Below are 21,839 nucleotides of genomic sequence, written 5' to 3' on the forward strand. Positions count from 1 at the left end.
TTGGCAGTGTTGGATCGACCCTCCAGCAAGAAGCTGAGCAAAGAAATCTTAGATTTAAACCTAACCATCCAACATTTGGATTTAGCAGACATCTACAGAACATTTCATCCCAACAAAACTGAATACACATACTTCTCATCAGCCCACGGAACATACTCCAAAATCAATCACATCTTAGGTCACAAGTCTAACCTCAGTAAATTTAAAGGAACAGAAATTATTCCTTGCATTCTCTCAGACCACCATGGAATAAAAGCTAAACTCAGTAACAATAGGAACCTGCATACTCATACAAAAACATAGAAGTTAAATAACCTTATGCCGAATGATAGCTGGGTCAGAGATGAGATCAAGAAGGAAACTGCCAAATTTTTGGAACAAAATGACAATGAACACACAAATTATCAGAACCTCTGGGATACTGCAAAGGCAGTCCTAAGAGGGAAATTTATAACACTGCAAGCCTTCCTTAAGATAACGGAAAGAGAAAAAGTGAACAACTTAATGGGATATCTCAAGCAACCGGAAAAGGAAGAACATTCCAACCCAAAAACCAGTAGAAGAAAAGAAATAACCAAAATTAGAGCAGAATTAAATGAAATTGAAAACAAAAGAATTATACAACAGATCAATAAATCAAAAAGTTGGTTTTTTGAAAAGGTCAATAAAATAGATAAAACTTTGGCTAACCTAACCAGGAAAAAAAAGAGTAAAATGTCTAATTTCATCAATCCGAACCGACAAAGATGAAATAACAACAGACACTTCAGAAATTAAAAAAATCGGGTGGTGCCTGTGGCTCAGTGAGTGGGGCGCCGGCCCCATATGCCAAGGGTGGCGGGTTCAAACCCAGCCCCGGCCAAACTGCAACAAAAAAATAGCCGGGCGCTGCAGCGGGCGCCTGTAGTCCCAGCTGCTTGGGAGGCTGAGGCAAGAGAATCGCGTACGCCCAAGAGTTAGAGGTTGCTGTGAGCTGTTTGAAGTCATGGCACTCTACCCAAGGACAGTACAGTGAGACTCTGTCGCTACAAAAAAAAAAAAAAAAAGACATTCAAAAAATCCTTAATGAATATTACAAGAAACTTTATTCTCAGAAATATGAAAATGTGAAGGAAATTGACCAATACTTGGAAGCACGTCACCTTCCAAGACTTACCCAGAATCAAGTGGAAATATTGAACAGGCCTATATCAAGCTCTGAAATAGCATCAACCATATGAAATCTCCCTAAAAAGAAAAGCCCGGGACCAGATGGCTTCACATCAGAATTCTACCAAACCTTTAAAGAGGAACTAGTACCTATATTACTCAACCTGTTCTGATATGTAGAAAAAGAAGGAAGACTACCCAACATGTTCTATGAAGCAAACATCACCCTGATCCCCAAACCAGGAAAAGACCCAACAAGCAAAGAAAATTATAGACACATATCACTAATGAATATAGATGCAAAAATATTCAATAAGATCCTGATTGCAAGAGGGACTTTACCCAACAAATGCAATCAGTGTAACCTGGCTTATTGTACCCTCAATGAATCCCCAACAATAAAAAAAAAAAAATATTCAACAAGATCCTAACAAACAGAATCGAGCAACACATCAAACAAATTATACATTATGACCAAGTCGGTTTTATCCCAGGGTCTCAAGGCTGGTTTAATATACGTAAATCTGTAAGTATAATTCAGCACATAAACAAATTAAAAAACAAAGACCATATGATTCTCTCAATTGATGCAGAAAAAGCTTTTGATAATATCCAGCATCCCTTCATGATCAGAACACTTAAGAAAATTGGTATAGAAGAGAAATTTCTTAAACTGATAGAGGCCATCTATAGCAAACCTACAGCCAATATCGTATTGAATGGAGTTAAATTGAAATCATTTCCACTCAGATCAGGAACCAGACAAGGCTGCCCATTGTCTCTACTGCTCTTTAACATTGTAATGGAAGTTTTAGCCACCACAATTAGGGAAGAAAAGGTGATCAAGGGTATCCATATAAGGTCAGAAGAGATCAAACTTTTGCTCTTCGCAAATGATATGATTGCATATCTGGAAAACACCAGGGATTCTACTACAGAACTCTTAGAAGTCATCGAGGAATACGGCAGTGTCTCAGGTTACAAAATCAACACTCATAAATCGGTAGCCTTTATATATACCAACAATAGTCAAGCTGAAAAAACAGTTAAGGACTCTATTCCGTTCATAGTAGTGCCAAAGAAGATGAAATATTTGTGAGTTTATCTAACAAAGGACGTGAAAGATCTCTATAAAGAGAACTATGAAACTCTAAGAAAAGAAATAGCTGAAAATGTTAACAAATGGAAAAACATACCATGCTCATGGCTGGGAAGAATCAACATTGTTAAAATGTCCATACTACCCAAAGCAATGTACAAAAATTTTAATGCAATCCCTATTAAAGCTCCACTGTCATACTTTAAAGATCTTGAAAAAATAATACTTCGTTTTATATGGAATCAGAAAAAACCTCGAATGGCCAAGACATTACTCAGCAATAAAAACAAAGCAGGAGGAATCATGCTACCAGACCTCAGACTATACTATAAATCGATAGTGATCAAAACAGCATGGTACTGGCACAAAAACAGAGAGGTAGATGTCTGGAACAGGTAGTAGCTGGAAGAGATGAATCCAGCTACTTATCGTTATTTGATCTTTGACAAGCCAATTAAAAACATTCAGTGGGGAAAAGATTCCTTATTTAACAAATGGTGCTGGGTGAACTGGCTGGCAACCTGTAGAAGACTGAAACTGGACCCACACCTTTCACCATTAACTAAGATAGACTCTCACTGGGTTAAAGATTTAAACTTAAGACATGAAACTATAAAAATACTAGAAGAGAGTGCAGGGAAAACCCTTGAAGAAATTGGTCTGTGCGAGTATTTTATAAGGAGGACACCCCCGGGGAATCGAAGCAGCTTCAAAAATACACTACTAGGACCTGATCAAACTAAAAAGCTTTTGCACAGCCAAGAACACAGTAAGTAAAGCAAGCAGACAGCCCTCAGAATGGGAGAAGTTATTTGCAGGTTATGTCTCCAACAAAGGTTTAATAACCAGAATCCACAGAGAACTCAAATGTATAAGCAAGAAAAGTGATCCCATCGCAGGCTGGGCAAGGGACTTGAAGAGAAACTTCTCTGAAGAAGACAGGCGCACAGCCTACAGACATATGAAAAAATGCTCATCATCTTTAATCATCAGAGAAATGCAAATCAAAACTACCTTGAGATACCATCTAACTCCAGTAAGATTAGCACATATCACAAAATCCCAAGACCAGAGATGTTGGCGTGGATGCGGAGAAAAGGGAACACTTCTACACTGCTGGTGGGAATGCAAATTAATGCATTCCTTTTGGAAAGATGTTTGGAGAACACTTAGAGATCTAAAAATAGACCTGCCATTCAATCCTATAATTCCTCTACTAGGTATATACCCAGAAGACCAAAAATCACATTACAACAAAGATATTTGTACCAGAATGTTTATTGCAGCCCAATTCACTATTGCTAAGTCATGGAAAAGCCCAAGTGCCCATCAATCCACGAATGGATTAATAAATTGTGGTATATGTACACCAAGGAATATTATGCAGCCTTAAAGAAAGATGGAGACTTTACCTCTTTCATGTTTACATGGATGGAGCTGGAACATATTCTTCTTAGTAAAGTATCTCAAGAATGAAAGAAAAAGTATCCAATGTACTCAGCCCTACTATGAAACTAATTTATGGCTTTCATATGAAAGTATAACCCAGTTATAACCTAAGAATATGGGGAAAGGAGAGAGGGAGTGGAGGGAGGGGGGATGATGGGCAGAGGGAGGGTGATTGGTGGGATTACACCTGTAGTGCATCTTACAAGGGTGGATGGTGAAACTTAGTAAATGTAGAATATAATTGTCTTAATAATTAAGAAAATGCCAGGAAGGCTATGTTAACCAGTGTGATGAAAATGTGTCAAACTGTTTATAAAACCAGTGTATGGTGCCCCATGATCGCATTAATGTACACAGCTATGATTTAATATTAATAAAGAAAAAAAGAAATAAATTTCAGAAAAAAAAATCTACAGTGAGATGCCATTTCAAATCCACTAGGATGGCTATAATAAAAAAGAAAAATCAGAAAATAAGCATTGGTGATATGGAGAAATTGAAACCTCTATGCTTTGCTGGTAGGAATGAAAAACAGTGCAGTTGCTATGGAAAAGAGGATGGTGGCTCTTAAAAGTCATACATGGAGCAATTCCAGTCCTAGGTATACACACCAAGAGAAATGAAACATGTCCACACAGAGGTCTGTACCTGGATGCCACAGCAGCAGTATAGCTGGAAGGTGGAAATGACCCAACTCCTACCAGCTGAGGGTGCTGGGCCCACCCAGCAGAACACTCCTTAACCATCACAAGGAATTCAGCCAACATGGGAAATCCTGGAAGCATGATCAAAGAAGCCAGACACAAAAGCCCACACATCGTATGATTCTATTTCTATGAAATGTCCAGAAGAGGTAAATTCATAGAGCCAAAGGCAACTTAGTGTTGCAGGGTTTGGGGAGTGGCTTGGGGAGGGACTACTTACTAGAAACAGGGTGCTCTTCTGGGGTAAGGAGGATTTTGAAACTAGAAAGGTTAGTTGTACACTGGAATGTACTAAATGCCCGTGAATTTTACACATTAAAAGGGTTAATCCTGTTATGTGACTTTGACGTTAATTTAAAAAAATAAGGTCTGGGGTGGCACCTGTGGCTTAGTTGGTAAGGCGCCGGCCCCATATATCAAGGGTGGCGGGTTCAAACCCGGCCAGGGCCAAACTGCAACTAAAAAATAGCCGGGCGTTGGGGCAGGCGCCTGTAGTCCCAGCTACTCGGGAGGCTGAGGCAGGAGAATCGCTTGAGCCCAGGAGTTGGAGGTTGCTGTGAGCTGTGTGAGGCCACGGCACTCTACCGAGGGCCATAAAGTGAGACTCTGTCTCTACAAAAAAAAAAAAATAATAAGGTCTGTCACTGAAGAGAAAAGTAGACTACTTTCAGTCAGGGCTTCTCAACGCTGACATCTTGGGCCAATTTTTTGCTGGGAGGGGTTGTCCTGCATATTTTGAGAGACTTGAGCAGCAGCCTTGGCCTCTACGCACTAGAACCCACAGTAACTCCCTCAATCAAGACCATCAAAAACATCTGAGACGTTCCCCAAGGTCCTCCAGGAGACAGAATCCACCCTACCCACCCAAATTGAGAACCAATGCTCCAGAGTCAAGAGATTAAAGACACGACAATCTGATGCAAACTGTGAACGAGGTTAGTGTGAGGGGGAGGACAAACTGAAACAGAACCAAGACGCCAGGGCTGAAACAAAAGCTGCCTTTCAACACTCCTATTCCCAGAACACTTGACCTCCATGCTGGCGAGCGGTACGATGGAAGGCTCTTTCGGAAATCAATCTGACAAACAGTCTTTGGCTCATAAGTTTCAGGGGTCCTCAAACTTTTTAAATAGGGGGCCAGTTCACTGTCCCTCAGACCGTTGGAGGGCTGGACTATAGTTAAAAAAAAAAAACTATGAACAAATTCCTATGCACACTGCACATATCTTATTTTGAAGTAAAAAAACAAAATGGGAACAAATACAATCACACCGCCTCATGTGGCCTGTGGGCTGTACTTTGAGGACCCCTGCAAGAAGCTTGTAATGAAATAAGTCAAAGTATGGGAAAACCCACATATGTTCATTGCCATGTTACATTGTGAAGAAAAAAAGAAAACACACCCTCCAAATTAGGCTGTGGTTGGGCAGTCTAAGCCACATTCCTAAGATAAGCTATTAGGCAGCCAATAAAAATGCTGTTTACATACAGGCAGAGGGCTGTCCCCTCAGCCAAATGCTTTATGAATCCTTCTCAGCCCTGAGCCCTGAACCCTGGCCCCACCTGCTGCCTGCCCCCATCACAGAGCCCAAGAAGCACAGGTTTTAGGGTCAGAGAAGACCAGTGTTGTCACTATGTGACCATAGAGAGGTCTCTTTCCCTTTCTGACTGTTTCTTTTTCTATAAGATGGAATTTCATCACTCAATTAACAGGGCTGCCCCAGATTAGTACAGTATAAATGTTCATTCCTCCCATCTTTTGTCACATCTCTCAACATGTTCTGTCCCTTCCATTCCCATTGCCACCACCCCCCTAGAGTAGCAACGTACAACAGAAACAGTGCAAGTCACAAATGTGTGTCCTTCACACTCATACCCGTCCTCACCCCCATTCCCAGTGTGTGGGAGCCAAATGTCACCAGAGGCCACCAGGCTGGCAGCACAGCCCATGAGATGAAAGCCCCTCCCATGCCCCTGCTTAACTGCAGCAGCCTCGGGGTCTGGCCTCCCATTTCTGGCCCTCCTGCAATCTCTCCACAGCGCAGATGTAGGTGGCTGCTGCTCCCGGCTCCAGAGCCTTTCACGACACGGGCAGGTCAGTAGTGTTCAACTCCTCCTCAGTCTTCTCCCAGGAGAATACTGCAACTTATGCCATCTGTTCCCTTTACTGACCTTCTCTTCTGGTCAGGCTGGTACCCTTCTTGGCCACACCAGGCTCATCCCATCAACAACACCTCATCACTGAAGTCCCATCTCACTCCCAGTAACAAGACAGCAGCTAAGTCCTGAGGGCTCCACCACCTGGCCATGTCAACTCTGACATATGGATCAACTCTGACACAGGGCCTCTAACTGCCCCTTTTTTTCAGGCATAAGGACACACAGCTAATAAATGATGGAGCAGACAGAAGCCCCAGCCCTAGCCCCTGGTGCCTGCCTCCCTCCCTCGGCTATCCTGCCACTCAAGACTCAACCCCCTCCTTGAACACCCATGATCTCCACTTATACTAACTGGAAGCCGCAAATCTCCCTGGAATCTCAGCTCCCTCATGGCTATTCCAGCTACATTACTTCCTTCTCTGTATTTTTCTCAGTTTATAAATGAGCAAAATCCAAAGCCAAGCAAGAACTCTTATGAGTCCAGAGTACACCTGTGACCAAAAATTACTTTGAACTGAAAGCATTTGAGTTCCTAAAATACTTTACATGTCAAAAAGTAGGGCCTCCCACAAGAACCTATTGTCATAAATCCCCTACCTGGGAATAATCAGGGAAGACTAATCTTTGCCACTCGAAGTCAGACGATCTGAACAGACACAGGCACCAACTACCCCACCACCCCTCTGTTCTCCCCACAGACATTTCCAACAAGTGCCCCTTTCCCTCCTTCCCTGCCCTTATGGAGAATTCATCTATTTTCTCAGATGTGCCTTTCTGCCCCTCCCTGTCCTTATATTAAGATATGTGAGCCCCAAATTCTACCCACCTCTTTGAGTCACTTTTGTGAACCCCTCCCTGTACACGTGATTAAAATCTCTCCTTCCCTGTGCTCATCTGTCTTTTGTCAGTTTGATTCATAGGCTACCTATACCAAACCTAGGACACAGAGAAAGTTTTTCTTCCCCAACAAATTCAAACAAAGGTAGTATTCTTTTTTTTTTTTTGTAGAGACAGAGTCTCACCTTATCGCCCTCGGAAGAGTGCCGTGGCATCACACAGCTCACAGCAACCTCCAAATCCTTGGGCTTAGGCGATTCTTTTGGCTCAGCCTCCCAAGTAGCTGGGACTACAGGCGCCCACCACAACGCCCGGCTATTTTTTTTTTTTGTTGCAGTTTGGTCAGGGCTGGGTTTGAACCTGCCACCCTTGGCATATGGGGCCGGCACCCTACCCGCTGAGCCACAGGCGCCGCCCACAAACGTAGTGTTCTTTATTAACTGAAAAAATGTTAGTAAAACATGACAAAAGTTTCCTGAAAACAAGAACAAAACCCAATTTGTGCACAACTCTACTAGACCACTGCCACTACTTCCATTCTTCAGGGTCCCTCCTGGTCCTGGCACAAATACAGCCTGATAGCTGGGTCCCCCTCAAACACAATGCTGGCGCCTCACACCCAACATGATGCTATTAAGAGGTGGCACCCTTTGGGACTCCCTGCCCTTGCGGAGGCTGTAGGAGCCACCCTGCCCCCCACCATGCAAGGCGCAGAATGAGGCACCACTTAAACAGAGGCTGGGGAGCCGCCCCACCCCCCACATGAGGCACAGCAATGAGGCACCCTCTTAAACAGAGGCTGGGGGAGCCACCCCACCCCCATGTGAGGCGCAGCAGTAAGGGACCCCCTTAAAGGCAGAGCAGGCCCTGCTCAGACACTGCCTCTGCTGCCTGCTTCACTGCGGACGTCCCAGCCCCCAGAACTGTGAGTAATACATTTCTGTCACTTATAAATTACCTAGCCCAATACTGGTACTGAGAAGGAAGGTGCTGCTGTATCAAATGCCTAAACTGCACAAGTAGCTTCTAGAACTGGAGAGCAGGCAGAGGCTGGAACAGAAGGTGGCTAAAATATGGCAATACTGCCATGTGCAGACCACGAAGAGTGACTGGTGAGGGCTCTGCTATCGCTGGGTCAGGCTTGTCCCTACCAAACTCATATGAAAATCTGACCCAACGTGGTGGTGCTGAGAGGTGGGCCTCATGCGAGGTGTTTGGGGCATGGGGGGATCCTTCCTGATAGATTGATTCTCCACCCCGGAGGAGTGCGGGAATTCCCGTGGGAATGAATTAGTTCCCACCAGAGCAGGTTGTTATAAACCCAGCTTGGCTTTCTCGCCTCTCACTCCCTCTCATCTGGTGATCCCTCTGTTCACACTCACTCATCTGCTACTTCTCTGCCACATCTTAACCTAGCCAGCAGCCCTCACCAGAAGCAGCAAACCCTGGCACAGACTCTTCAACTTATGAACTTGCTGAAACATGAGCTGAATATAGTAAGTCCTCACCTAAAGTCATCAACAGTTTCTTGGAAATTGTGACTTCCAGTCAAATGATGTAGCATTAAACCAATTTTGCCCTAGGCTAGTTGATAAAACAAGAGTTGAATTCCTACTGCTTAGTTCTAGTCATGAAAACATGTCAGACTTCTAAATAAAGACCCAAAACACTTTAATATTAAACAGTGAAATAAATGTAAGCTATATGTACATTTAAGAGAGATTAATAAAAACAAGTAGGATAAATATTTACCTAATTTTTGGCAAATCAGTGATTGACAGTAGTCATGGTGATGGTGGGTTAAATCAAAGAATAAATGTTTGGAAAACTAAAAATTGCAAGAAGCGCTTCTCCCACTGCACAGTTCACAGACGAGAACACACACAGCTGCTCACTGGGCACCTCACTGCTTTTGTGTATTTGTATGATTATCATATACCTTATGAATGTTTATTTTGTAATAATTTGTATTCATTCATTCATTTTCCAACATACTTATTCCAGTTCAGGGTCTCAGGTGGGCAGAGTTTATCCCAGCAGGGTGCACAGCGGGAGCCGACCCCGGCCAGGACACTGTTCAAACAGCAGGATAACTCACACCCATACCCACGTTCATTCATACTGGAAAGATTTAGACTTACCAGTTAACCTAACATGCACATCTTTGGGAAGTGGGAGGAAACTGCAGGACCTGGACAAAGTCCACACGGACATGTGGAAAACGTGCAAGCTCCACACAGACAATGGCCCTGGCAGGAATTGTTGTTTTTTCCACCAACATTGTTAATAAAATGACATTGAATAAAATGATGTTATTTGAGGACCAGCTGTAATTGTCTTTTCTATACCAGTCTCAGATGTTACGTTACAGCAACACAAAATGGACTAAGACAGGCTCAGAAGAAAAGCAGAGCTATAGAGAAAGCCTGAATCTTCTCTTTTTGAGACAGAGCCTCAAGCTATTGCCCTGGGTAGAGTGCTGTGGCAGAAAGCCTGAATCTTCTTAGAAGTTACCTAAGTGATCACAATCAGCATATTGGCAGAAATACAGACAATAAATACTTTTCTGGTGAGGTTTCAGATAGAAATGAAGAACAACATGCTGGAAATGAGAAAAGGGTATCCTTGTTTTAAAGTGGTAAAGAACTTGACTGAATTGTGTTCATTTCCTAATGTTTTGTGAAAGGTGGAACTTACAGGTATTTGGCAGAAGAAATCTCTACACAAAGTACTGAAGATACAGTGTGGCTTCTCCTGCCTGCTTACAGAAAATGCAAGAGAGAAACAAATCAAAGATGAAATTTATCATTAAAAAGGAAGCAGAACTTAAATATATGGAAAATTATCAGTCTGGCCATAACATGGAGAATGCAAAAACATGCTGAAACCCCAGGGGTCTGACCAAGCCAGTGTCTGATAAGAAGGTCAGTGTGGTCAGAAGAAAGCCAGATGCCAGTCATCAAGGCAATGGAGGAGCGATCCTCAAAGGTGTTTCTGAGATCTTTGGGGCTCCCTTCCCAGCCTTCTGAGCAGTGCTCCTAGGCTCCTCAGCTATGGCCCAGGTAGGCCAAGGTAAAGCTTGGGCAGTAAACCATGGAAGGTCTATGCACTGCCATCTCCATGGTACGCAGACAGCATAAGCTATGGAAGTATGGCCACCTCCACCTGGTCTTCAAAGGATGCCCCAAGAAGCACCAGGGTCCCGGCAGAGAACTGCCACAGGGGCAGGGCCACCACAGAGAACCCTGATCAGGCAATGCCAGGTATAGTTGTGGAGGCAGAGCTGTCCCCAACACACCAGACTGGAAGAGCCACCAGTGTGTAACACCCGCCTTAGAGACTCCCAATGTGTAAAAAGTTGCTGCACAGGGTGCTCCCAGCAGAGCCACGAGTGGGGCTGCTCAGAGCCTTACAGGGCCAACCCCTGCCCCAGTGGCTGAAAGGTGGGCCTTTGAGTTAAAGATTATTCTAGAGCCTTAAGATTTAATGTTGTCTTGCTGGGTTTTGCACTTGGTCAGTTCTTGGTCCTTTTCTTTCCTATTTCTCCCGTTTGGAATGGGAATGTCTATCCTGTTTCTGTCCCATCACTGCATTTTGGAACCATCTACTTGTCTGTTTTTGCAGGCACAGCAGGAGAGAAATTTGCCTCAGAATGAATCTAAGGTTGAGTCTAACCCATATCTAATTTAGAAGATCTCTAGATGAGATTTTGGACTTCAGCACTGATGCTAGAAGTTAAATGCTTAACTGAAGCTAAGACTTTAAGGGCTATTATGATAAATGCATTTTGCATTTAAAAGGGACATGAATTTTGGGGTCCAGGAGTAAAATGTTATGGTCTGAATGTTTGCACAACTCCAAATTCATGTTGAAAACCACTGTAGTGGTGATAAGAGCTGGGGCCTTTAAGGACGTAATTAGGTCATGATGTTCCACTCTCATGAATGGGATTAGTACTCTCATAAAAGTTGCACCATGTCAGGGTGCAGCAAGAGCGTGCTCTTTCTGAGGAGCAGGCTTTTACCAGGTATCATAGTGCTGGCACCTTGGTCTTGAACTTCATAGCTACACAGCCTCTAGAACTATGAATAATATATTTCTCTTGTTTATAAAGTGTCTAGTGTAAGGTTATTATGCTAAAGTGACTAAGACATTTTTGGCTTATTCATATATTCCAGATACTGTCTCCTATTTCCAGATAGTTCTGATTATTTTAAAGGCTGGATAATCAGCTGTTCTGATACAACTTACTAAGCCCTACCCTCTGTGAAATCATTTAAACCTTTCCAATATTTTGTATTGTAAGAAAAATACACCATAGTCACTAACTTTATACATACAAAAACTTTTTTGCTTATGTTAAAACTACTTTCTAGGATATACTTCTTTTTTTTTTTTTTTTTTTGTAGAGACAGAGTCTCACTTTATGGCCCTCGGTAGAGTGCCGTGGCCTCACACAGCTCACAGCAACCTCCAACTCCTGGGCTTAAGCGATTCTCTTGCCTCAGCCTCCCGAGTAGCTGGGACTACAGGCGCCCGCCACAACGCCCGGCTATTTTTTGGTTGCAGTTCAGCCGGGGCCGGGTTTGAACCCGCCACCCTCGGTATATGGGGCTGGCGCCTTACCGACTAAACCACAGGCGCCGCCCTCTAGGATATACTTCTAAATGCATCAATAAAATTCTCTGAAATGCCATGACTGAGTCTAAATAGTTCAGACACTGTCATAAAGCCTTGCAAAGAAAGACTGCTTGTAAAGGGCTCTGTTATTCACAGGGTCATCAGAAAAGTGAATCAACATTACATCTGACTGAAAGGTGTTAAATGGTTTTTGCCAACTTAATAAGAAAAAAAAAGGAGAACGTTCACATTGAAAAGAAAAAAAAAACACAAAACAGTTTAGTTAGCCTTCACATCAGAGGAAACATCTGAGAGGCTCCAGCAACTTACTGGGGATCTCCAGGCTAGGGTGGATAGCAGCCACACTCCTGACCATGGGCGGGGAATGGCGTCCGTCCACCAAGTCTGACTCTGCATCCTGCGCTTCTCCATGAATCACTGCAATTCCCAGACGCAGACGCTCGGCAAAAGACTGTGCCCTAAGGGAAAGATCAGACATAAACTCAAAGACGACACAGCTTTGTTTTCTTTTAACATTCCAGGGGAAAATGTTAAGAGAACATAAGTAAAATACAGTTTCTTAAGGGAATAAGGAAAAATAGAGAATAAAACAGCCTCATACACTTAGTATCCAGGACTAACTATGGAGACCCCCACCTGCTAAACGCTTCCCTCTTGAAACAGCACCAACGATGGGCAGCATCTGGCTTGGTCTGCAAGCTGCCTGAGTGAGCTAGTTAACCTGCTCTCAGCCTCCTGACCTGTAACTACCAATTCTACCTACCTACCTACCTGTGAGGACCAACCATACGAGACAATCTCCATTAAACAGTTGCCAAGCCGGGAGTGGCAGCTCACGCCTATAATCCCAGCACTCTAGGAGGCCAAGGCGGGTGAGCTCAGGAGTTCAAGACCAGCCTGAGCAAAAGTGAGACCCCATCTCTACCAAAAAATAGAAAGACTAGCCAGGAGTAGTGGCGAGTGAGTGTCTGTAGTCTCAGCTATTTGGGAGGTCAGGAGTTTCAGGTTGCTGTGAGCTATGATGACACCATGGCAGTCTACCCAGGGCAACAGAGTGAGACTTGGTTGGCCTTCTTTTGCATATATATATATATATATTTTTTTTTTTTTTTTTTAAGACTCTTACTCTGTCACCCTTGGTGGAGTGCTGTGGCATGATAGCTCACAGCAACCTCAAACTCTTGGGCTCAAGGCATCCTCCTACCTCAGCCTCCCAGGTAGCTGAGACTACAGGCAACTGCCACAATGCCCAGCTAGTCTTTCTATTGTTAGTAGAGATAGCCTCTTACTCTTGCTTAGGCTGGTCTCAATACCTGAGCTCAAGAAATCCATCTGAATGGGCCTCCCAAGGTGCTGGGATTATAGGTGTGAGCCACTGCACCTGGCCTCTTTTGCCTATTTTTAAAATGGGCTGGTTTCCTTACTAAGTTTTAAAAACTCTCTACATATCCTGAGAACGAATCCTTTATGAGATAAATGCTTTACAAATGTTTTCTTCCACTCTGTGCCTTTTCCTCTCATAAGCAGTATTTAATTCTGATGAAGTCCAACTTACTTATTTTTTCTCTTATAAATTGTGTCTTTGGTGTCAAAGAAGTCTTGGCTTAAACCCAATATTACAAAGACTTGTCTCTATGTTTTTCTCTAGAAATTTTTTTTTAGAGAAAAGACTCACTCTGTCACCCAGGCTAGAGCGCAGTGGTGCCATCATAGCTCATAGCAACCTCAAACTCCTGGGCTAAAATGATCCTCCTGCCTCAGCCTCCCGAGTAGGTGGGATTATAGGTGCATACCATCATGCCCCACTAATTTATTTTTTGTAGAGATGGATTATCACTATATTGCCCAGGCTTGTCTTCAACTCCTGGCCTCAAGTGATCCTTCTGTCCCAGCCTCCCAAAGTACTAGGATTACAGGCCTAAGTCACCACACCCCTTTAAAACTGAAGGTTTTAAAGTTTTAGGTTTTTCACTTAGGTCTATGACTCATTTTGAATTGATTTTTGTATGTGCTGCAAGGTGTGGCTCAAAATTTATTATTTTGCAAATGAACATCCAATAGTCCAGCACCACTATCTGTTGAAAAGATTGTCTTTTCTCCATTAAATTGTGTTTGCACCTTTATTAAAAATCAGTTCTACAGATATATGAGTCTATTTTTGGACTCTCTATTCTGTTCTGCTTCCGATTTTTATATCTTTATCTCAATATTATCATGACTGCTATAACTTTATAAATAAATCTTGACTATAAGTGGTGTTAGATCTCCAACTTGTTCTTTTTCAAAGTTGTTCTGACTATTTTAGGTTCTTTCCATTTTTGTATGAATTTCAGAATCAACTTCCATTTCTAAAAAAAAAACTGCTAAAATTTTGATTGGTATGATGTCAATTCTATAGACCAATCTGGGAAGAAATGACATCTTAACAATATGAGCTTTTCAACCCATGAATACAGTACCTCTCTCCATTAATGTTGATCTTCTTTAATTTCTCTTAGCAATGTTTTCTAGTTTTCCATGTACAGGTCTTATACATCTTTTCTTAGATTCATTCCTAAGGGTGTCACTTACTTTGGGGGTCTTTGAATCATTTTTTTAATTTCAATTTACAATCATTCATTTCTAGTATACAGAAATACGAAGTTGATTTTTGTTTATTAGTATATTTGTATATTAGTCTTGTATCCTGCAAGTCTACTAAACTGCTACATTTTAGCATTTCTGTAGATTCTTTTTTTCACTGACCACTCACTCACCAGTCACATATTTATAGATTCTACCTGCTTTTCTATATAAACGATCATGCCATTTGCAAATGACATCTGCTTTGTTTCTAGCCTTTCTGTATTGGATTCCTTTCCTTTTTCCTTTTTATTGCACTGTCTAGAACCTCTATGTAGTTGAATGTTGAACAGAAGCAAGAAGAACATACATCCTCATCCTGCCCCTGATCTCAGGGGAACACAAGCAAATCTTTCATCACTAAATGTGATATTAGCTCTAAGTTTTTCATAATCCCTTTATCAGATGAGGAAGTCCTTGTCTATTCCCAGTTTGCTTAAGGTTTTATCAGGAATAGAAGATGGATTTTGCCAAATGCTTTTTGAATCTACCAGATGATACAGTTTTTCATTTAAAAAAAAAAAAAAATTTTTTTTTTTGTACACGAAGTAGGATTTATTGATGGGCGCAAATGAGGGGGCAACAGAGGGGAAGCCCTCCTGAGTGCAGGGCCCAACACTTGTCTTGGGGGCCAAAACTGGGGATATATTTGACTGCAGAGCCACCTGGGATGATGTGCTTCTTAGCCACCTTACCTTTAAATTCATCTATATTAAATTTGGGAAAGCCCCATTTCTTTCAGATGTGTATTTTCTGGTGGCCAAGGAACTTGGAACTCAGGCCTCTATCACATGCTTCTTGTTCTGCAGTTTGGTGTGATGGACATGGCAACTTGGCCAATGTGAACCCATGCCCAGTTTTCCAAAGGCACCACACACATCCAACGGGAGCCTAGACTGGGGATAGCACAAGGCTGCCTCACACATGAACATACACTAGGAAAGGTCTGTTTCCAAGCCATACAAGCTCCAGGCTGTGCATACTACCAAGGAGGCTGCTATTCGCAGCCACCGCACATCAGGCCCCCAAGAGAAAGGAGCATGATCAGCTTAATTAGTTGTACATGACTTAGGGTTTTGTTTTTTTTCCTGAGACACAGTCATGCTCTGTTGCCCAGGCTACAGTGCCATGGTGTCAGCCTAGCTCACAGCAACCTCAAACTCCTGGGCTTAAGTGATCCTCCTGCCTCAGCCTCCTGAGTAGCTGGAACTACAAGCACATGCCACTGCACTCAGCTAATTTTCTTGTTTTTAGTAAAGACAGGTCTCACTCTTGCTCAGGCTGGTCTCAAACTCCTGACCTCAAGTGATCCTCCTGCCTTGGCCTTCCAGAGGGCTATGATTACAAGCAGAAGCCACTATGCTTAATCTATTTTAGTTCATTAATATAAATTACATTTATTGATATTTTAAAATGTTAAAGTAGCCTCTATCCAGACTGGTCAGCAACAATAGAAGACATGAATTGCCAATGTTAGGAAAAAAGAGTGGTATCACTATAAATTCTACAGATGTTGAAAGGATAAGGAGAAAATACATTCTACAACTTAGGGGAAATGGACAAATTCCTTGAAAAAAGCAAACTACCAAAGTCTACTCAAGAAGAACTAGATAATCTGAATAGAGCTATCAAAGAAAATTAAACTGAAAAATTTCCCATAAAGAAAATTCTCAGGCCCAGATTTCAATGGTGAATTTCATTTATTAATTTTATTGATTTCCTCAAAGAAATCACTAATTCAGCTTTCATTGCTTTTCTCTGCTGTTTTTTATTTTCTATTTCATTGGTTTATGCTTTAATCTTCATTATTTTCTTTCTTATGCCTACTTTGGTTTTATTTTGCTTAGCTATTTCTAGTATCTTAGGTGGAAGCAAAGATCATTGATTTGAGATCTTCTTTCTAATAAAAGTACATAGATCTCTCCCTATGTATTGTTTTAGTGGCATACTACAAATTTTATGTTTTCATTTTCATTCAGTTCTAAATACTTCCTAATTTCCCTTTTGATTTCTTCTTTGACTCATGGTTTATCTAAAACTATATCATTTAGTCACTATTAACAAATATTTAGGACTTTTCCAAAGACTTCTTTTTTTTTTTTTTTTGACACAGAGTTTCACTATGTTGCTCTTGGTAGAGTGCCGTAGTTTTCCGTAGTTTCACAGCTCACAGCAACCTCAGACTCTTGGGCTCAAGCGATTCTCTTGCTTAGGCCTCCCAAGTAGTTGGGACTACAGGCGCCCGCCACGTCAGGCTATTTTTTGTTGCAGTTGTCATTGTTGTTTAACTGGCCTAGGCTGGGTTTGAACCCGCCAGCCCCTGTAGCTGGGACTGTAACCACTGTACTACAGGTGCTAAGCCAAAGACACTTCTGTTATTAAAAATATTCTTATTTTGTATGGCTTCAATAATTTTAAATGTGAGGATTATTTTATGGCCCAGAATATGGTCTTTCTTACTAAACAAGTTCTGGCTCAAAAAGGACGCATGTCCTGCTGCCCTTGAGTGGTCTGTGCAGCGCTGATCAGGCTCAGCTGGCTGACGGCATCTGCGTCTTCTGCATCCTCACCAGCTTCCAGTCTGTTAGTTCAGCCAACCACTGAGAGAGGAGGGAGTCAACTGCTGATTATTATTAGGGATGTCTCTATTTCTCCTTGCAATCATCAGTGTTTCCCTTTAATATTTTGAAACTGTTTTCAGTTCATAATGGTTACAATTCTGATGTTATCTTTTTTATCTCTATTTGGTTGATTTTAATACACCTGCCCCAGCTTTTTAAAGAGCTACTTTTACCATGGCATGTAACTGCCCCAGTTTTTACTCTGACTCTCTCCCCCGCTCCTCCTCGCTGTCTTGTACCTTGCTTCAGGGCATGCTGCAGCCCCCCTGGACTGGACTCCTGAGGACAGCACTGAGTCTTACTCTTTTTTCCATCCCAGGCACCTAATACGCAATACATAGTAACTGTTCACACATTTAAGGAGCCAACAAGTTCTCCAGTTTTGGTTTTCCAACACCACAAATTCAATATAAGTTCTTACTAACAGCTCCCAAGATTCACTAAAAACAAACCAAAAAAAACCCATTAGGGATTATATTGAATCCCACTAGTACTCCCATCCTAGGCAAAGACAAGGCATTTCTACAACACACGAAGAGCAGTGTACTTGAAAATTCTAACTAGTGCTGAGTATGTGGAGTCTGTGAGTCGTGGGAAATCCCATCTACTAGATATCCCACATGCACTATACAACTAGGGAGAGAGCTCTGTTGCTTTTTCATAATGATCTCAAGAAGTTTACCACAACAAATAAGTAAGATGATGGCTATGTTAATCAGTTTGATTTAAGCATTCCACATTGTATATCAAATCAGCACACTGTACCCCATAATTATAGTTATGATTTAATATAAATAAATAAATTAAAATAAAAAAAAGAACTTTAAGACAAAAAGAAGTTTAAATTCATTCTCAAATCATTCTATTTCAAGATTTTTTTTTTTTTTATTGTTGGGGATTCATTGAGGGTACAATAAGCCAGGTTACACTGATTGCAATTGTTAGGTAAAGTCCCTCTTGCAATCATGTCTTGCCCCCATAAAGTGTGACACACACTAAGGCCCCACCCCCTCCCTCCATCCCTCTTTCTGCTTCCCCCCCCATAACCTTAATTGTCATTAATTGTCCTCATATCAAGATTGAGTACATAGGATTCATGCTTCTCCATTCTTGTGATGCTTTACTAAGAATAATGTCTTCCACTTCCATCCAGGTTAATACGAAGGATGTAAAGTCTCCATTTTTTTTAATGGCTGAATAGTATTCCATGGTATACATATACCACAGCTTGTTAATCCATTCCTGGGTTGGTGGGCATTTAGGCTCTTTCCACATTTTGGCGATTGTAAATTGAGCTGCAATAAACAGTCTAGTACAAGTGTCCTTATGATAAAAGGATTTTTTTCCTTCTGGGTAGATGCCCAGTAATGGGATTGCAGGATCGAATGGGAGGTCTAGGTTGAGTGCTTTGAGGTTTCTCCATACTTCCTTCCAGAAGGGTTGTACTAGTTTGCAGTCCCACCAGCAGTGTAAAAGCGTTCCCTTCTCTCCACATCCACGCCAGCATCTGCAGTTTTGAGATTTTGTGATGTGGGCCATTCTCACTGGGGTTAGATATCTCAGGGATGTTTTGATTTGCATTTCTCTAATATATAGAGATGATGAACATTTTTTCATGTGTTTGTTAGCCATTTGTCTGTCGTCTTTAGAGAAAGTTCTATTCATGTCTCTTGCCCATTGATATAAGGGATTGTTGGCTTTTTTCATGTGGATTAATTTGAGTTCTCTATAGATCCTGGTTATCAAGCTTTTGTCTGATTGAAAATATGCACATATCCTTTCCCATTGTGTGGGTTGTCTCTTTGCTTTGGTTATTGTCTCCTTAGCTGTACAGAAGCTTTTCAGTTTAATGAAGTCCCATTTGTTTATTTTTGTTGTTGTTGCAATTGCCATGGCAGTCTTCTTCATGAAGTCTTCCCCCAGGCCAATATCTTCCAGTGTTTTTCCTATGCTTTCTTGGAGGATTTTTATTGTTTCATGCCTTAAATTTAAGTCCTTTATCCATCTTCAGTCAATTTTTGTGAGTGGGGAAAGGTGTGGGTCCAGTTTCAGTCTTTTACATGTAGACATCCAGTTCTCCCAACACCATTTATTGAATAGGGAGTCTTTCCCCCAAGGTAAGTTCTTGTTTGGTTTATCGAAGATTAGGTGGTTGTAAGATGTTAGTTTCATTTCTTGGTGTTCAATTCGATTCCAAGTGTCTATGTCTCTATTTTTGTGCCAGTACCATGCTGTCTTGACCACTATGGCTTTGTAGTACAGACTAAAATCTGGTATGCTGATGCCCCCAGCTTTATTTTTGTTACAAAGAACTGCCTTAGCTATATGGGGTTTTTTCCAGTTCCATACAAAACGCAGAATCATTTTTTCCAAATCTTGAAAGTACGATGTAGGTACTTTGATAGGAATGGCATTGAATAGGTAGATTGCTTTGGGAAGTATAGACATTTTAACAATGTTGATTGTTCCCATCCAGGAGCATGGTATGTTCTTCCATTTGTTAATATCCTCTGCTATTTCCTTTCTGAGGAGTTCATAGTTTTCTTTATAGAGGTCCTTCACCTCCTTCGTTAGGTATATTCCTAGGTATTTCATTTTCTTTGAAACTATGGTGAAGGGAGTTGTGTCCTTAATTAGTTTCTCATCTTGACTGTTATTGGTGTATACAAAGGCTACTGACTTGTGGACGTTGATTTTATATCCTGAAACATTACTGTATTTTTTGATGACTTCTAGGAGTCTTGTGGTTGAGTCTTTGGGGTTCTCTAAGTATAAGATCATGTCGTCAGCAAAGAGGGAGAGTTTGACCTCCTCTGCTCCCATTTGGATTCCCTTTATTTCCTTGTCTTGCTTAATTGTATTGGCTAGAACTTCCAGCACTATGTTGAATAGTAAAGGTGACACAGGACAACCTTGTCTGGTTCCAGTTCTAAGAGGAAAAGCTTTCAGTTTTACTCCATTCAGTAAAATATTGGCTGTGGGTTGGTCATAGATAGCTTCAATCAGTTTTAGAAATGTGCCACCTATGCCTATACTCTTCAGTGTTCTAATTAGAAAAGGATGCTGGATTTTATCAAATGCTTTTTCTGCATCTACTGAGAGGATCATGTGATCTTTATTTTTGCCTCTGTTAATATGGTGGATAACGTTTATGGACTTGCGTATGTTAAACCAGCCTTGCATCCCTGGGATGAAGCCTACTTGATCATGATGAATGACTTTTTTGATGATAAGCTGTAATCTATTGGCTAGGATTTTGTTGAGAATTTTTCCATCTATATTCATGAGTGAGATTGGTCTGAAATTCTCCTTTTTGTTTGAGTCTTTTCCTGGTTTTGGTATCAGGGTGATGTTTGCTTCATAGAATGTGTTGGGGAAGATTCCTTCTTCCTCAGTTTTTGGGAATAATTTCTGCAGTACAGGAATAAGCTCTTCCTTGAAGGTTTGATAGAATTCTGGAGTGAAGCCATCTGGACCAGGGCATTTTTTAGATGGAAGCTTTTTTACTGTTTCTTTGATCTCAGTGCTTGAAATTGGTCTGTTCAGGAGCTCTATTTCTTCCTGGCTAAGTCTAGGGAGAGGGTGTGATTCCAAATATTGATCCATTTCCTTCACATTGTCAAATTTCTGGGCATAGAGTTTCTGGTAGTATTCAGAGATGATCTCTTGTATCTCTGTGGGATCAGTTGTTATTTCCCCTTTATCGTTTCTGATTGAGGTTACTAGAGATTTTACTTTTCTATTTCTAGTTAGTCTGGCCAATGGTTTATCTATTTTATTTATTTTTTCAAAAAACCAACTCCTTGTTTCATTAATTTTCTGAATGATTCTTTTGTTTTCAATTTCATTGATCTCTGATTTGATTTTGGATATTTCTTTTCTTCTACTGAGTTTAGGCTTAGATTGTTCTTCTTTTTCCAATTCCATAAGATCTCTTGTGAGATTGTTGATGTGCTCTCTTTCTGTTTTTCGAATGTAGGCATCTAAAGCGATGAATTTTCCTCTCAAAACTGCTTTTGCAGTATCCCACAGGTTTTGGTAGCTTGTGTCTTCATTGTTGTTATGCTCAAGGAAGTTAATGATTTCCTGTTTTATTTCTTCCTGCACCCATCTGTTATTCAACAGAAGATTGTTTAATTTCCATGCCTTTGGGTGGGGTCGAGCATTTTTGTTAGAGTTGAGTTCCACCTTTAGTGCCTTATGGTCTGAGAAGATACAAGGTAAAATTTCAATTCTTTTGATTCTGTTGATATTTGTTTTGTGTCCCAGGATATGATCAATTTTGGATAATGTTCCATGGGGTGATGAGAAGAATGTATATTCTTTGTCTTTGGGATGGAGTGTTCTATATGCGTCTATCAAGCCGAGTTGTTCTAGGGTCTCATTTAAATCTCTTATATCTTTAATTCCTGTTTAGAGGATCTGTCCAGCTCTGTAAGAGGTGTGTTAAAGTCCCCTGTTATGATGGTATTATCAGATATCATATTGCTCAGACTGAGTAAGGTCTGCTTCAAGAATCTGGGAGCATTTAAATTAGGTGCATAAATATTTAGAATT

General features: G+C 41.3%; 1 protein-coding gene and 1 non-coding gene across 3 annotated transcripts in view; both read right to left on the reverse strand.

Annotated features, from left to right (window-relative positions):
* The window catches only part of PRPSAP2 (phosphoribosyl pyrophosphate synthetase associated protein 2), a 79,165-nt gene that overhangs the window by 19,652 nt on the left and 37,674 nt on the right, over positions 1–21,839 (reverse strand). For both annotated transcript variants that reach the window (XM_053568626.1, XM_053568627.1), the window contains one exon: positions 12,349–12,497. In XM_053568626.1, coding sequence (XP_053424601.1) covers positions 12,349–12,497 — 149 coding nt within the window. The remainder of the gene's footprint in view (positions 1–12,348; positions 12,498–21,839) is intronic.
* On the reverse strand, positions 15,595–15,724 carry LOC128571417 (small nucleolar RNA SNORA70). The gene has a single exon (XR_008375834.1). It is a non-coding gene; the product is annotated as a small nucleolar RNA SNORA70 (small nucleolar RNA).

This window comes from Nycticebus coucang, chromosome 18, assembly GCF_027406575.1.
Source record: "Nycticebus coucang isolate mNycCou1 chromosome 18, mNycCou1.pri, whole genome shotgun sequence".
NCBI classification, from domain to species: Eukaryota; Metazoa; Chordata; class Mammalia; order Primates; family Lorisidae; genus Nycticebus; species Nycticebus coucang.